The sequence below is a fragment of the Theobroma umbraticum genome, unplaced genomic scaffold, assembly GCF_002168275.2.
Source record: "Theobroma umbraticum cultivar Fairchild unplaced genomic scaffold, ASM216827v3 scaffold_51.0, whole genome shotgun sequence".
NCBI lineage: Eukaryota > Viridiplantae > Streptophyta > Magnoliopsida > Malvales > Malvaceae > Theobroma > Theobroma umbraticum.
Genome location: NW_018397260.1, coordinates 1,247,525 through 1,264,950, shown reverse-complemented (window position 1 = coordinate 1,264,950; position 17,426 = coordinate 1,247,525). Strand labels below are relative to the sequence as shown.

The following is a 17,426-nucleotide window of genomic DNA, read 5'->3' as shown; positions in this document are numbered from 1 at the left end:
TACATTTGAGTACAAATGTATCAGAAGAACCTCAATAAAATGTATAGCAGTTGTTATGGAGATCATTCAGTTTTTGTACTTTCTTTTTATTTTTGTATGAGAAATTTCTTCCTGGCAGAGTGATTTTATCTAAGAAGTGAAAGCTGAATATTGCGAAGGCAGAGCTAAATGGAGAAACAACGGGGAAGCTTATGGAATGAAGAGCATCAGTTGAAAAGGGAAGGATTGAAATAATAAGATAATGAAGGATAGATTGAAGAAAATAATCTTGGCCTTTGATTACAATCAAAATCAATTTAAGAGATACTGAATCCTAGAGAAAAGGGCATGATGGTTCAGTAACAATACTGATACATTTTAATATTTAAGATTGCATGATAACTTTGTTGGAATTGGAAAATATCAAGAACTCCTGCTATCAAATAAAAAAGATTAGAGAACTTGGTGCCTGCAAGAGGGTCTGGAAGGAGAACAAAGACTATGAATTGTTACCAAATGTATAGAATCACTAGTGACAAAAGTCTATGCTGACAAGAGTAGTTCTAATGACCACTTGGCATTGCTTTCAAGACGTTTACATCAACTGTTGCGGACTGTTAGCTCTTTCATTATTGCTTGAAGATGGAAGCCTGCCTTCAGGTTTACTAGGGAACAGGTATTTAATAAGCTTCACAAGTACAGTTGCAGTGCCAGTAATTATTGTTCTTAAATAGGGATTTTTATATAGACTTTTGGGACACTACAAAATATGCTACTCTTACAGTTCCCTACCTTCTACCTACTGCTATTCATTGCTTGTATTTGGTCAACCTTATGAAGCAAACTTTTCAGCTTGTTATATCTGTTCTCCCTTACTAAAACAGTCAGAATCACAAATAGAAAATAACAATCAAAGTTTTAATGCAGCCACCAACATGCTCTACATAGGTATAGCAAAGTTCAGGTGCTTCTATATATAAAGATGCCAATTGATATTTCAAACTATTTAGAAAGGACAACACTAAGCTATAATAGAAAAGCACTCACCAACGGAAGTAATCGCTTCTGATACCCAAAGGTGCCGCAAGCAATATATCAGTAATCCAGGGAGATAAAGGCCTTAAAGGCTTTCTCTCCTGTTGCATCAACGGTATATGAAAGGATGGTTCACCATCTACAGGTTCACTTGTCGAAGCTTCGCCACTGCTATTGCTTCTATCTGTTTCACTATTTTGCTGTTCCATCTTATATATCGGACGGTTGTAATGAGTCAGAATTCGCAAGATCTCTCCACATGCCAGAGCCCACTGTTCAGAATACTCATTCTGCAAAAAAAAAAGATAAACAAATAAATGCCATTATGTTCTTGGTTGACCTCAATAATTCCCCTTTTTTAGTGAACAAACTAGATAAAAGAGAGCTATTAAGAATGTAACATCTAAAAAGAAGAGCAGGAACAAATGTAGTTTGTGGAGCAATGACAATCTTCTCTATCACATGAATAACAATGTGGAATTGCCACATGAACTTTTTGTCTATTACCTCACTACTTGGGCAGACTAAGGAGATGAATGAAGCAAAGGGAGGGGTACTCTTATCATACACCAGTGTACCATCAATGATGCATGAAATAATAGGAAGAACAACAGCATGCCCATGCTCCGGATGGTGAAGAACAAACATCGCTGCAAACCAATTAAGTTCTCAAAACTGGTCATTCTCCAGTTATAATTGAAGTAAAAATGTTTTTTTTAAAAGATTTTAATTTCAGGTCTAATTGTGACAGATGATTGTGATATAGTACAGAGTAAGAAAGAGCCAATACCCAGAACATCATCGAAAAGGCGCTGTTCCTTGTGAGGATAGCGGTTGCGGACAAGCTGTTACAAGAATAAGAATATTTTGTTTAAATGCATAAATCCCATTTCCTTTCATGGTCTGCAGGATGCGAAATAATTGTACAAAATAATCATACCTCAGCAATATCCTCAGGGAATTGTTCGGATGTGAATTGACCAAAATACTCAACATATGCAGTAATTTGAACCTAAACAAGGAAACATAATGCAAAATGTAAATTTATAGTAGCAAGAGATGATCGTGTAGATTCAAAGAAACAAAAAGGCATGGATGGACTAACTCAAAATTATTATAAAACATTCATACAAACGCTCGCTGTTCAAACGATATGATGTATACAGAATAAGTTAGAACCATTAACTTCAGAATGAGCCCTCAAGCACATCTAGCAAATTAAATAACCATTGTCATTACCAAAGCCAAAATTTTCACAGCTTGGCCTCTACCTCTTCAAATTGTAAAGCCAATTACACCATATTCTCTTTTAAACCACTATTAACAACCCTTCAACCTCTATTTCAAGATATTCTCCTCGCACAATAGATCATAGACAATCCATCCAGTGCCTCCACAATAAGCTTTAATCACTTTGAAGAGGTATAGAAGAAAATTGAAAAGATAAACATGATGTTCAAAGTTTAGGTATAGCCAACAGGATTGTCTCACAAGCCAGCAGGTAGAGATGGCAAAAGCAAAGCCAACTCCATGACCTGCCCAACCTGAAATGACTTCAAAAGGCAATAACCTCAAGTCCCAATGGTCCAAACTCAAACCAAACCCGAATACAAATCTGATAGTCATCTTAGAAGGGTAAAAGTGGCGAAACCTGTTTCTGAACCAGGATAACCCAACTCAAACAGCCAGAATGGACTCAAAAATCAGCCCTAAACTTGACGTAACCTAAGTCTGATGAACAATGAACCAAAAACAACCAAAACCCAGTCTAAACCACCCAGTAACCACTTCTAATAGTAAGCTTCAACTTACATTAACAGAAACCTTCTTGGCTAAAATTAAGAAATTGCAAGTACAAAAGAAAACCCCATTTAACCTACTTTATGATAAATTTCCTTAGAAAGTCAAACAATAGAAATATTTTAATATCACAGCTGGTAGTTTATCCATAAAACACTCAAAGCCCCCTCACATCCTGTCAAAATCATGAAACAATTCAAACATTCAAATGTTTGGACCTATGCTTTAGGCATTACACCATTACATTGCCTTCAACAAAAATACTATAGAAGCAAGCATATTAACTCCTATAAACTCTGGGAAAAGCCATTAGAGCTTATAGCTAAATTTCATCACTCTCCTCCCATTGAGCTATTGCACATTGGAGGCCTAAGTAGAATCATTTAGTCAAGAATTCTAGAGTTAGTTTCTGAGTGCAATTTTTGGTATCACCAATGTTGGCTCCATATCAAAATGTTGTCTTAGGAACCGCCAAAGTCAAACAAAAAGAGTTGAGTTTATTCATGTTTATTTTTCCCTAAATTTCAACAATATTGATAAAAGAACAAACCATGATACAATCAACACTTGTTGCAATTAACTCTAAATATATGTGTGCACATATCCATATACATTAGAACATATTACATTGGTAAATGCATAGTTTCACCTTAGAGGGCAGCTGTTTTTATGTTTTTACATTTTCTATTTCTGTGCATATAAACAACAAAAGTAAATCAACATATATACTCTGCCAACTTTTCCTTCTACAGCAATCCTTTCTTTATGGTATCAGAGTAGGCCCCAAAAATCAAAATGACAATTTAAAAATCCAACCAAGAGCCCAATACCAAACCAGACTTGCACCCCTTCATCAGATTTAAAAGGTACGAAAAACAGATGCAAAGAATAAACCTTTTTGATCCCCCAGAATACCTAAACTGTAACATCCTAAGATGGCCACACTTACCCAGGAAAAATCATCTAGTAAGCACACAAGCTTTGGCCTTACTCCAGAAATATCTTTCTTTGTCATTCTACGAGGAAGCTTAAACAAAAATTTTACCATTCTGTCAGATTTAATTGTAAGTATTTTCATAACCAGTCACCAACATTTTATCATAAGTTTCCTCCCTTCCATATAAATCCTCCTTTATATAGTGTAACCTCCTAAACAGTCTAAGCTTTATTTCTGCCCTTCTGAATAACCAATAATCATCTGAATTCTCTTCACAAAATTCAAGCCCAGTTGTTCCACTTAGATCCCATAAATGACTATTAGCAAGATGCCTATACCAAAATGCTCTTGGAACAAGTTGACCTGCTCCTACCAAGATGTCCATTTACATAGTCAGCCCCAAGAGCTTAAGTCGCTTTAATTCAGAAAAAAGTGTTTTCCTATCACTAATTTGAGGAGCATGCTACTTAGCTAGACAAGCGTTGGACCAATCTCAATCTTAGCCATCTTCAAATAATACATAATGAGAAAATTAATCTAAATTCAGAAACTGTTCCAAAATACTCTCCTTAACTTCATGGAGAATAACCATGAAATAATGTTGTGTAGAATGGATATACAAGAAATTTTCATGCTTATTTCAGTTCAACCAACTTGATTGAAATCAGTTACTAATGCTTGATGTACAACAAGATAATACACAGAAATAAAATCCTTGGCTCAATGATACATCTTAAACTTACAATGGAACCAAAGACTCATCACCCAATATAAGTCCAGATGAAGCGGGTTCCTTAGGTAAGATTTACGGTCCTGCCTCTAACATTTTTGCATAAAATGACTACTCAAGAACTAAACCCGCACTATCATGGTTAGCAATTTTACTCTATTATCACTGCAACAAGTATTGGCCCATTAGCAAATTAGTAAGATTCTTCAACAACTAAACCCACACTATCATGGTTAGCAATTTTACTCTATTATCATTGCAACAAGTATTAACCCATTAGCAAATTAATAAGAATCTTATAAATTGATAAATCATAAACATCATCAGACACACACAAACATGCAAATAATCTTGCAAAACATGACCGAACTCAAATTGTGTTAAATCTGATTGAGCTTGGAGGTTGATTTAAATTATCAACGGAAAACAAAAGGTCCCTGATTATAAAGCAATTTTCTCATGGAATGTGCTTCAAAGGATGTTAACTCAATCAACTTGCATATGGTTATCATCTTGAACGAGCATTTGTGAATTTAGAAGCAAAATTATGCAGCTTCACAATTTGATTCCCTTGGATGTATTCTAAAAGAAAAATGATTAAGATGGCTCCATGAACATCTAGGAGCTGAACTCCACATTAAAACTAGAGATCCAGGGCAAAAATGAGAACCGAGATAGACGAAGCGAAAATATCTAACCTACCCTACTACTAATTTTAAACAGATGTTGATATTGGATGTAAATATGGATTCCTGACTGCAGTAAAACAGAGTAAGGAAATTGAAGGAACTTCAAACCCTATCGACTATAGTTCACGTATAGGGCTTCATTTATCATTGCTTGCTATGAGCCATGTGAACAAACCAATCTCTAGCATGCCCTGCACTCAAAAAGCTAAAAGTAATTAATAATATAGTAGAGTACCAAGTGCGAAATCTTGGCTACTTATTCCCCTCTGCTAAGGTACTCTCTACTGTTGTCATTCTTACCCCTTGTGCACCAAAAGAAAATATTTCTTTCCTTCAGAATGCATTCTGCATCCCCTTGCAGCAACACATTAAGATTTCCTCTTGTATTATTTCATATTTTCCTCAACAAGAATATAATTGAAAACCAACTTCCAAAAAGTTTCTAAATCCTCTTAAGAAAATAATAAGAAATTCTATTTGTCATCCATGTATGCATATATACAACTTGTTGATGCTTTGGTTTGTGGGAATGAAGTACATCTATCATATTCCAACTGATAATAATAAATTATAAATCAATTTATCTTTTGAGCCTACGTGTCAAATTTCAATTGGTTACACTCAAAATGCTCACAGTATTTTGCCTCATTGTTAAAATCAGATCTTCCATCAACGTTTCAGTGCTAAAATGTGGCAACAACATACTACTAATGCATTTTCTCCCAAAATATAATCCTACCAAAGTAAAAAAATAAAAAATAAAGAACGAAAAATGTATTTCTCATGTTTTCCCTTGAAAAATGAAAACGAAGCTTCATGCTTATTAGCCAAATTAAATGCTAGCATGCGATAGATTCGTAAAATCACTCAGAGTCTCTGCCCCAACCATGTCAGGAATTTTAAGCCATAAACTCTTCCTATGAATTATAAATGAAATAGATTGAACTAATCTTCTCATTTCACATTAATTTTTGCTCCAAAATCAAATGTGAGATCAAGAAATTCTCACCTAAAAATATACCCTTTAACATCTAAAAAGAATGACCGAAGATACAAACTGTCTTTGTTCTTTGCAGGAGGTAGGAAATTAACTTTCCTCTCTTTGCTTCTAATTGAACCATATTATAAGTATGTTCCCCTCAGCATCTACTAAAGCTAATATACAGAAACATACACGATTTTTGCCACCTATTTCATCAACTTAAGTTCTCAAGTAAACCAAGCATGAAAATATAAAAAGTTTAAAAAGATTTAAAGATGCAACTAGTATCAATGACCCAGAAAGGTTCATGCAAAGAAAACAAACAACAGGACAATAAATAAACCCAAGAGAGAGAAACTAAGATACCTTTCGTTGTTGAGGGTCTTGTGGCGGAGGCCAGAACAGTGATGAGAACTGAAGGCCATCAATCCACCTCTCAGATGCACTAGCCATGTGGCGTGAACGATATATATCTTCCAAATATACCCTTTTGAACGAATCACCAGAACAACCAACAAAACACGCACCAGAACGTAAGCTTCCACTCTGCAACCGCTACCAATCAAGAATCAAGATTTCGTAATTCAACATCGCAACCCTGGATTCCCACAAAAATATATAAATGACGAAAATAAAATTGTATTGAACTTGCAGAAAATTCAACAAGAGAAACTATTGCAGCTCTCTCTAAAAGGACTGGAAATTTACAACAGTATTATTAGTCTCCACAAAGTCTCTGCCTCTAACGGTCTCAAGCCTTGTAAAACTTGTGAATTACTGTTTAACTGATAATCAAAATATGTTCTTTACTGCAAAAACAAAGTGAAAATATATAATCAGAATTACTCGAAAAATAAAAGAAAAAGATATTTATCAAAAATAAGAGTAAAAAGCAAATCAATTGAAAATGGATTCATAACCAAGCTAAGAACATATAATCTACACACCTACCAAAGCGTTTATAAAAATATGAACTTGATGATTAATACTGAACAATTCTTCAAATTTTACAAATGACAGTCCATGTAGAAAGAGCAATAACCAATTATTAACAGATAAAAAATGCAAATACAAAAGCACCATAAATCATCAAACTAAACAAAAACTATGATTAAATCCCAAAACCCTTTTTTTTTAAATTAAAAAAATAATAGACAGAAATGAAAATTTCCAAAGTTAAAGAAAAAAAACCAAAAAAAAAAAAACAAGAGGAAGAAGAAGAAGAAGAAGTTGGAAACCAAAAGTACCTGGGCTTTGGTATGAGCGGCTAAATATTTCTCCTGGTTTAATTTAGATTTAACTCTCTGCTATAAACAATGTGAGTGTATTATTAAAAGGAAAAAAGAAACTTCAGTTTAGCAAAATCATATTTTTCCTTAGCTTGGAAAATTTTAAGAGGTGGTAGAGGTTTTGGTGAGAGAGAGAGAGAGAACAGATCTTTAGATGGGCTGTTCGCTTAGATTGCTGATGACGTGGCGATGATATTTTCCTCTTGCTTCACAGGGTCCTATGTCACGTCATATCTAACCAACCAATGCATGGCATAACATGAACATACAGACATACATACATACATGCAAATCGGTTATATTGTACAAAGTTTACATAGAAAAGACGACAAGCGTTGGAGAATTACGTTGATGGCCTCAGCATGTTAAATCGTAAATAAAATCATAAAAGGAAGACAGTGGTGTTGTCCGACTTTGAATGGTCTGGCTGAAATTTTTAATTGGTTTTGTCAGAAGATATTTTGGGAGGAGTTTGGTAAGAAGTCACGTTGTGGAGTACGTCTACCGTTACATCTCTACCTTATGATTGCATTTCGTTCCCTTCCACCATCCTCACCCTCTTCTCTTGCTTTTGCATTTGCCGCGTTGCTTTTTTTTTGGTTCCGTACTAATTTCATTAACTTTTATTCGGTATAGGGAATAGCTTTGCCGGTCCCCTTCCAGTATTTACTTCCCTCATTTGGTTGATAAATTAACAGAGAATAGCAATTCTTCTGTTTTAGTTATTCCTCAAAATTGGTAAAAGGAATTTTTTAACTACACCTATTTCATTTCTAGTGAAATAACTTCAAAAATTATTATGACTAAATTGCCTTTTATAAATTTAGAAATTTACAACCCTCAAATATTAATGCTTAAATTGTAAATAAAATATTAACATTTAAATGATCAATTATTAATATTTTAAATAAATTATAAATTATTAATATTTAAAAATAAATAATCATAATAATATTTAAATTATAAATAAAATATTAGTACTTTATAATGTTAATTATTAAATTATAAATAAAATATTAATACTTTATAATGTTAATTATTAAATTATAAATAAATTAAAAATTACAAATATTTAAAAAATAAAATAAAATAAAAAATAATCATAATAATTTTTAAACTATAATAAAATATTAAGATTTTATAATATTAATCATTAAATTATAAATAAAATAATATTATTTAAATTATCAGTTTTTAATATTTATGATAAATTATAAATTATCAATATTTAAAAAATTAAATTAAATTAAAAAATCATAATAATATTTAAATTATAATAAAATATTAAGATTATATAATTATAATGATTAAATTATAAATAAAATATTAACATTTAAATTATCAATTATAAATTATTAATATTTAAAAATAAAAATAAATAATTATATATTTAATAAAAAGTATTTTTATCCTTTTACCTTCTATATCTCTCTTATTCTAAAGTTATTTTTACCAACCAATATTGTAATAAGTTATAATAACTATTCATGCTTTATTCCATTTATCATATTAAACTACGTAATAATTATTTTATTTTATTTTCATAGAATAATTATATTATTTTATTCTTATCTATTTAGCAAACCAAACATAACATTGCTGTATAATTAGCCCCAACTATGACAATTTTCATGGGACATTCTTTCTTTCTTCTTCTAGTTAGAACTTTTTTTTTACATTATTTATTCACATAAATTTTTTAGTATAGATAAAAATTTTGTCAAAAAACATGTAAATTTACCGATGAAAAAAAACCCTTTTCTAACAAAAAAACTCACACCATTCGAATTACTTGGTGTCAAGGTACTTTTCGAAAACTTTCAAACCAAACTATGATCATTAGAAAGATCCATCGAAATTTGATCGAAATTTTCAAACCAAACTCTTTACCATCTCCTAGTGTCTCAATTTTTCTAAAGTTTTTAAATCTTCCAAATATCTTTTAAAATTTATGTAATTTCACAAACAAGTGTCACCTATAAAAATCTTTCGTAAATTAGAATCATTGTATTTTAGATAAGTATTCAAATAAACAAAAATTAATAAGTAATAGCAATATAAGTATTAGTCCAATTGATGGTTTTTTAAAATAAATGCTCAACTTTTTTGTATTCTAGATTTATGATTGCTTTTTAGTGATGGATAGGTCTTTTATGTGATATATTTATTATTAAATTTATAAATATAACTTATGTAAAGATTAAATTTCCCTTTTATTTAGTCATTTGGATTTCAATGTCTATATGGGTACACTAAACAACTCCACAAACAAATTTATTGCGGAATATTTAATTTTAACACCATTATATAAAACTATAATAATCTTTTACATGTTATATATATATATTTTCACATTATAACTTGAAAATGCTTGAAGTTTGAATTTTAATTTCTATTTATTCGCAGTACGGGATTAAGCATAGATTACAATAAGCTTTTAATTATAATTTTTAAAGAAAAAGTGATCATCTTCTTTTCCACCATTAATTAAAATATATTCATAAATCCAAATTAAATTATGTTGCATGTGTTAAGTTAGTAGTTTAACAATTTTGGGGTTTGAGGAAAGGGGAAACAAGGGTCAAATGGTTGCCAAGTTGGGAAAGTTTTAGTGGCAAAGGAAGCACTGAGCCCTGTATGTATGATGGTGAGTGTGGGTTGACTTCCCAAAATGCTAAAGAACACAAAGTGGTGAAAACCATCACCCCACTACCAAGTGGGATGAACATCAAATTTTGCATTATAATTACTCCAACCAACTTTGTTTAACATGCTTCACATAATTGACATGTCAACTTTTCAAGTGCTAATTTTATGATAAGAACAAATTGTATATATTAAAAAATTAAAAAAAAAATACTTAAAACTTCTTATCTCGCAAACTCATCTCTAAATAACTTATTAAAAGTACAGAAGTATTAATGAGTCAAACTGAATCAAGTTTAAGTTGGACTTATCTAGTTTTCCATTTTCAAAGTCAACTTCGAACTTGGTTCAACGCTTTAATTTTACTATTATTATTAAAATATTTAATATTTTAAATTAAAAATATATTATTTATTGATATAATAATATGATCAAGTTAGATTAAGTCAAACTCAAGCTTAAAAATCTATATCCAAACTCAACTTAGAGCGAGATAGGCTCACAAGTCTGAGTAAGTAACTCAACCATTAAACACCTCTAAATTAGTTTTTGGTCAACAGCAAAACTTTATTTATACGTAGTTTATAGCTAATAAAAAAAATCTAATTACACAAGATTCTCATTTTCCCACACAAAAATATATTGGTGTTTAAAATTCATTTGAGTAAAATAGTTATTATCTAAATATTGGAAATTTAGAACAAATGGTTTTATCATCCAAAAAATAAGATATAATTTTCATGACAACCTCTTTTTGTATTAAAAATATATAGCGAAGATATGTTTCCACTTATATCTGTTTTGGTATCCACTAAAAAAATGATTAAGAGAGTCGATATTGAAATCCCAAGGATTTAGAATTAAATTTTATTTCTTTGGTGGTTTGTTAAAATAAATTCATGAAAAATAAAAGAAAAAAGTTATTAATTGTCACGATCTACATTTTTAACCCAAAAAATATATCTATTAAATAAAGATCAATCTTTATTTATAAGTTCAACACCCGACCATTTTTTATTGACAATGACCCTAACAATGTGCACCAAGTAAAAGAGGAGAAGAAAAAAAAAAACACTAAAGCAAAACAATTAGGGCTTGAAGAGAGAGCGAAAGGCAGTCGACATAGAAAAATAATGGCAACCTTTATGCTGATTCCTTTTGTAGAGTCAAAAAGCTTTGTAAATACATAGTGTAATACGATGAACCCAATTTCCTGTTATTTTAATGGAAACTTTAGCCTAACCACTTTCTCTTCCAACAAAATATAAAGCTGTTGCCAGATGGAGAAAGAATAAATAAGAGTTTAGAATAATGTAATCATCTTAAAAGCATAACTTTACATTCAAAAGCTTATTCAATAAATTTATTTTTTTTAAAGATCCTTTTAATTTGATGCTGCTTCTATTAGTCAATACATCTTTCTAAAATCAGTTTAAGATTCATATCTTCAATGAGTCAAAAAAACACTATATATTTTCAGTTTTAATAATTGTGATAAAAAATAAATGTAAAACATGAAATAATATAGACCCAGAGTTTACATTACAACAGATTCTAATACAATATAAAACTTTACAGGTCAACCTAGTGGCTCATTCACTTTTACTTGTACATGTATATTCGTATCTATTATTTACCTATTAACTCAATAATTTTCATGTTAAGGGAAAGTAACTTTCCCTTCAGCAGAGAAAGTTAAAATCATATTGTTGAGAGATTACTTTTTTATCCCAAAACATAAACTAAATATTGCAATGTATTTTTCTGTAATTTAATTATTAAAAATGTCCCTCACTTATCATCTATCAAACACCTCAAATATTTTTATTTTCTAACCCAAATATTGTAAATAGTATGTATGTTTCTCATGCTGTATATACATACATGTATATGTTTCTTAAATATTAAATGATTAAACCTTGAGATTACATGATCTTAGAAAGTTTTGTCAAAGAGTTAATACTTGATTCCGGCTCAGTTATAAATTTAAGATTTTATATGAAAGATGATTAAAAAAATTATAAAATTAATCATAATATATATAATTTTATATATATAATAAAAAAGAAAATTAAAGATTGAGGACACTTGCCATCACCTTGACTCCGTCGATATTCCCACTTAATAATTTCCCTCCGGGGTATTCGATAAAATTAAATTGACACATAATTTTCCATTATTAGCAACAAATACTTTGAGGGTGATTGAATATCTCTGAGGGAAAAAAAATTGAAATAAAATTGTTACTGGAAAATAGAAAAATGGAAAGCAACCGAGTTGAGTTCAGTTAAAAGGAGCCGAGTTACCGAGTTGCGGTCTGCGGTCAGAAACCATTGTGCACAAGATCACGCAACGAATCAGATGCGTTAGATTCCATCCTCGTGGGCCCCAAAATCGAGAAACCTCTCTCAAAGCCAGGGCAGATCCTGCAGAAAACATCTCACCATCAGACGTTTGCCACGTGGAATGTTCAGTGGCGGAGAATTTAAGGCAGGTTTGAACGGGCAGCCCCAGAAATATCTGGCGGAAGGCGCGCCACCAAGCATCCCCTCTTAGATATTTTCCCTTCCCCCTCCAACGTAACAAAACCAAATAACAAAAAATGAAAAAAGCCCAAATACCTCCAAACGGCCAATTAGGGAGTAGCTATAGATATATACACGTTAAGGGACACGTGGCACAATGACGTGCGAGGAATATATCTTGTTCTGATCTTGGCCTTCTTTGCCCACTTGTTCTTCCCGCTTGATCTGGTGGGTCCCCCACACGTTATGGATGGCCTTTTCCTTCCTTTTGGATGTCGCCACCATGGTCATGCATGCATGCCATTAGGCTGGTTGGGGTATGATTGCAGTGCTCATACGTGTGGACTTATGATTGGCTGGTTTTACTTTTCACTTGTTTATGGTTTTACATCGTCGTTGACCCCCTCTATTGGCTGTGCGTACACTCGGAAACTGTGTTTGTGTTTTTCCCATCTGACGAATTCACCCTGCCAATTATTTTTTTAATGCATCAAAATATAGTATATTATGATCGGACGTAAAGAATATGTGGGACTTATTATTATTATTATTATGATGGCGGAATTATAAAAGAATATTGATTTTTTTTTGTAAATACAAAAGTCTATTATATTTAAAATACACAAAAAAAATATTTTCTTTTTATTTTATTTAATTTTTACAAAATTCAAATATAAAAATATTGGTATTACACTCAAGCGTTAGAAATTTTTAAACTGCTAATTAGCACAACATATTGTTACATGTATTTAGAAATTAATCAAAGCAAAATATCATATTCTTTTAGAAGATGTATATATAGTAACTACTGCTTGTATAAATTATATTAAAATATAATAAAATTTTCAGATTTACAGTTGACGTGTCATGTCATGCTCGATTTAAGTTGAACACGTGCCATACGCCTGTTGCTTTTGTGATAATAGAGCTAAATATAACTTCAAGTCGAGAATTTATGGATATAAATCCTGATTATTTGATTATTAGGTAAAAGACATTGAGATTTTAAATTTTTTATTATAATTATATGTAAATATATTAATTTTTAAAATAAATATTATGTCTTAAATGTATAAATGATGTTATTTAAATATAAAATATTAAAAATATGTTTTTATTTTTTATTATTTTATAAATTGATTAATGATTCTCTTTTATATCGATTGACTATTTTACGATTAAATTTGATGATAAAATATCATATCAGACCAAATCTTTTCAAAAAAAATACTAGATCAATGCTCTCCTGATCTAAAGAGTATCAGATTAGTACTTCTTTGGGGAGTGTCAATTGGTATCGACTGCGGAGTGATCGACTGGTGAATCGTAACAGAGATTTTTTTTTAATAAGAGAGAAAAATTTTGAAAAGAAAATTATAGTTTATATAGGGGTTATTTTTAAAATCAATGAAAGATAAAATTATTTTAAAAATATTATCACATCATCAAATTAATAAAACTATTAAGGGTTCATTAATAATAAGATTATATATCTAATAAAATATATTATTTGAATAAAATATTTATTTTAAAAAAAATGAATAGCATGTAATTAAAATTAAAAATATCAAAATATTTTTCTATTGATTGTTTGTTTTTATATTATTCTACCATAAAGTTGACATTCTTTTTGGTAATTTAATTATTTGCCACGTTAACCACTTTTGAAAACCACTAGCAGAATGGAATTGGGAGAGCTAATTACTAAACCACTCATCTAACTTTACAAAACCACTTGCGTAATTAAATTATTTGGCTTTTATACCCCTGGTGGCATTCCCTTTACACACCAGTAAAACTTGGAGAATCATTTAATAATAAAGTTGTAACATCTGATTTTAATTTAAATTTGTATTTTTTGTCACGTATATTTTTTTGTCACGTATATTACATAAAAATATTTTTTATTAATTTTAAATGATAATTATATCTAAAAATATAAATTTTGTAAATGTAAGGTTTCGTCCATAAAGAAAAGATAATTTTAATATAAAAAATAATTAATATTTTAATCATATACTTATAATACTAATTGATCAATTAATAAATACTATTAGAATTTATCAAAAAAATCAATGAAAATCATTTCATGTAATTAGAATTCTTATGTACATATTAGATAAATCATATTAATATTAAGGAATAATGTTTGAACAAATCTTTAAAGTATTCAAGAAAAATTAAACAAAACTTTTATTCTTCTATTATATTGAATCAAACTTCTATATTTTTATTTTAAATGAAATAGACTCTTATTATTAATGATTGATTAATTATTATTAATTAAATATCACTTGTCATTTTTTATATTTATTTAGTATTGACGTGTCACTAAAGTGGCATTAACGTAATAAATGAAAATATCATATAATTATGTTATTATATTATATTATTAAATCACGTTATCATCTATTATAATATGTCAATTTATCACATTAGCATTGCATGACATTTTAATTAATATTTATAATAAAACTTATTGATACAAATAGAAATATAATGATTGAAATATGATCATGTTGGTCAATCAAGAAGTTTTCTAACATTTATATTTTTTGTATATATTATAGATATTTCAAGTTCAAATTTTGAATAAAAAAAGATGAAATTCATAACATTGGAAAAAATATATATCTTTCATTATGTAATTTAAGAGTTATTGAATCTCGATAATTTTACAAAGATCAAGATCAAGAATAATCGAAAAAGTATTTTTATATTATTTAAATGAAAGAATCATTACAACGAAAAGAAAGGATGTTCATTAGAACAATCTAGAAAGACAAAACACAAAAAGACGTGAAGGGGTGAATGTCGGTTTGCACTTGTGTAATAAAAAAAACCCTAAACAAATAATAAAATCACCAATCAAATGTTTGTGTCGGTTCCATGAGCCAAATTAGGTTTAATAATTATATTCTGTAAGGCTATCAAAAAAAGCGTGGAGGTAACTTCCAACGATACCATAGTCTTCCTAAAATAATAATAAATAATAGTGGGAGAGCTTTGTCCGTTTAAATGAATTGACTCTCAGAGCTCCATGATTTGGAGCTCAATGACTGGAAATTGCTCAGGTGTTGCTTGATTTCATCATACACGTGTCGTAAAACTTTATCGGTGGGACCCGAAGAGAATGATTCTGTCTTTGAGAAAAGATTGGACGGCTTGTGATAGCTACATGCATGATGCAATTTTCCTGACTTGTTTAAAACTTCCTTTATAACGACAAACATTGCCAGTACTATTTTTTTTTTGGGGACGGTTTGAAAGTTAAAAGCAACTGACTAAGAGCTACATAATAGGAGTCATTTATACGCCTGCCACGACTTAGCTCCAACTGTTTTAAGGTCAATGTTTTGCTAAATGAAGAATATTGATTAATAAATGATTTTATAATTAAATATTGATGTAATATTTTAAAACATTTTAAATAAATTTTTATATTTTTAATTTTGAATTTAATACATTTTTATAATATTACTAATAATGCATAATGATGAAACTGTGTGTTTGTATATTAATTTTTTTATTATAAAAAGTTATTTAACTTAAAATATAAATATAAAAACTTGATTAAATATAAAAAAATAAAAATTTATTTAAATTTTTTAAAATAATTTATAAAATTTTTTGAATATTATGTTTTTAATTATATTAATAATTTGTTTTGATGTAATTTAATAAGAAAAGCACTTGTATATTAATTTGAGAAAAAAATATATATTGAAAAGTTAAAAAATTAGGGAGACTTGAAATTTGATAACGGGCACCATTAAATGGAAGTTTTTTTGTTTTTTTGGTCTTTGGGGTGCTTAAGTTTTGATACTTTGGGACGGACTCAAGAATTACCCATTGAAGATGAAACAAATGAAAGCGATTTTGCTTTAATTTTTTGGTTTGTTTTAAACATTAATTAACCATCTTTGAAATTGTAATAACTCAACTTTTTGGGAAAGGTGCAGTTCATCATCTGATCTAAAGTCCTCAGATTTAATTATTCTCTCTTCACTTCTTTTTTGGTCCAGCGTTTTAATTATTCCGCTATTTAATACATGGATTTCAGCACGGGACAAGCCCGTCCTAACAACTCTAAAGTTTCCGGACCAAAGTTCATAAATATATTCATTTAAATATAAACATAATATCTAAAAAATTTATAAATTATTTAAAAAAATTTAAATAACCTCTCTTTTTTTTATTTCATTCAATCAAGTTCTTATATGTTTAATTTGAACCAAATAAATCTTTATACTTTCACTTTGAGTTAAATAAGCTCTTATAGTTAAATAAGCTCTTATGGTTAATAGTTAACTTAGTCAAAATGTTATTTATTATTTTATACTATATGACGCTAAAATGAAATATTAATATGTCATAATTGATGATGACATGACATACTAACATATTATAATTGATGATGATGTGACATTTTAATGTGACATGATAACATGAGCATTTAACATTTTTCATCCTCCACTTCAGCATCATATATGTATAAAATGATAAGTAGTGTTTTGATTAATGACAATTAATCAATCATTATTCATAAAGATTTATTTGACTTAAAATAAAAATACATAGATTTAGTAAACACAATAAAAGAATAAAAATTTAATTAAATTTTCTTGAATAGTTAAGAGCCTATTTTGAGCGTTATTCCTTAAATATGCTATATATATTTTTAAAAGATAAAATACACTGACACCTTCAACTTTTGATCATAATTTTAATTAAGTCCATTAGTTTAAAAAATGTACAACCTACCTTGATTTTGTAAACTACGTTAATGCTTAAACGTGAAATGTTTAAAATAC

General features: G+C 29.4%; 1 protein-coding gene across 3 annotated transcripts in view; it reads right to left on the bottom strand.

Annotated features, from left to right (window-relative positions):
• Nucleotides 1–7,585, bottom strand: part of GI (gigantea protein (GI)) — a 19,728-nt gene extending 12,143 nt beyond the window's left edge. The window contains exons 1-7 of one of the 3 annotated variants that reach the window (XM_021429483.2): nt 7,400–7,585; nt 6,861–6,961; nt 6,519–6,750; nt 1,955–2,026; nt 1,805–1,859; nt 1,522–1,664; nt 1,027–1,304 (exon numbers count right to left, since the gene is read on the bottom strand). In XM_021429483.2, coding sequence (XP_021285158.1) covers nt 1,027–1,304; nt 1,522–1,664; nt 1,805–1,859; nt 1,955–2,026; nt 6,519–6,605 — 635 coding nt within the window. In that variant the 5' untranslated portion in view covers nt 6,606–6,750; nt 6,861–6,961; nt 7,400–7,585. The remainder of the gene's footprint in view (nt 1–1,026; nt 1,305–1,521; nt 1,665–1,804; nt 1,860–1,954; nt 2,027–6,518; nt 6,751–6,860; nt 6,962–7,399) is intronic. The other 2 variants (XM_021429484.2, XM_021429485.2) reach the window with 2 other exon arrangements.
• Nucleotides 7,586–17,426: the final 9,841 nt, after the last annotated feature.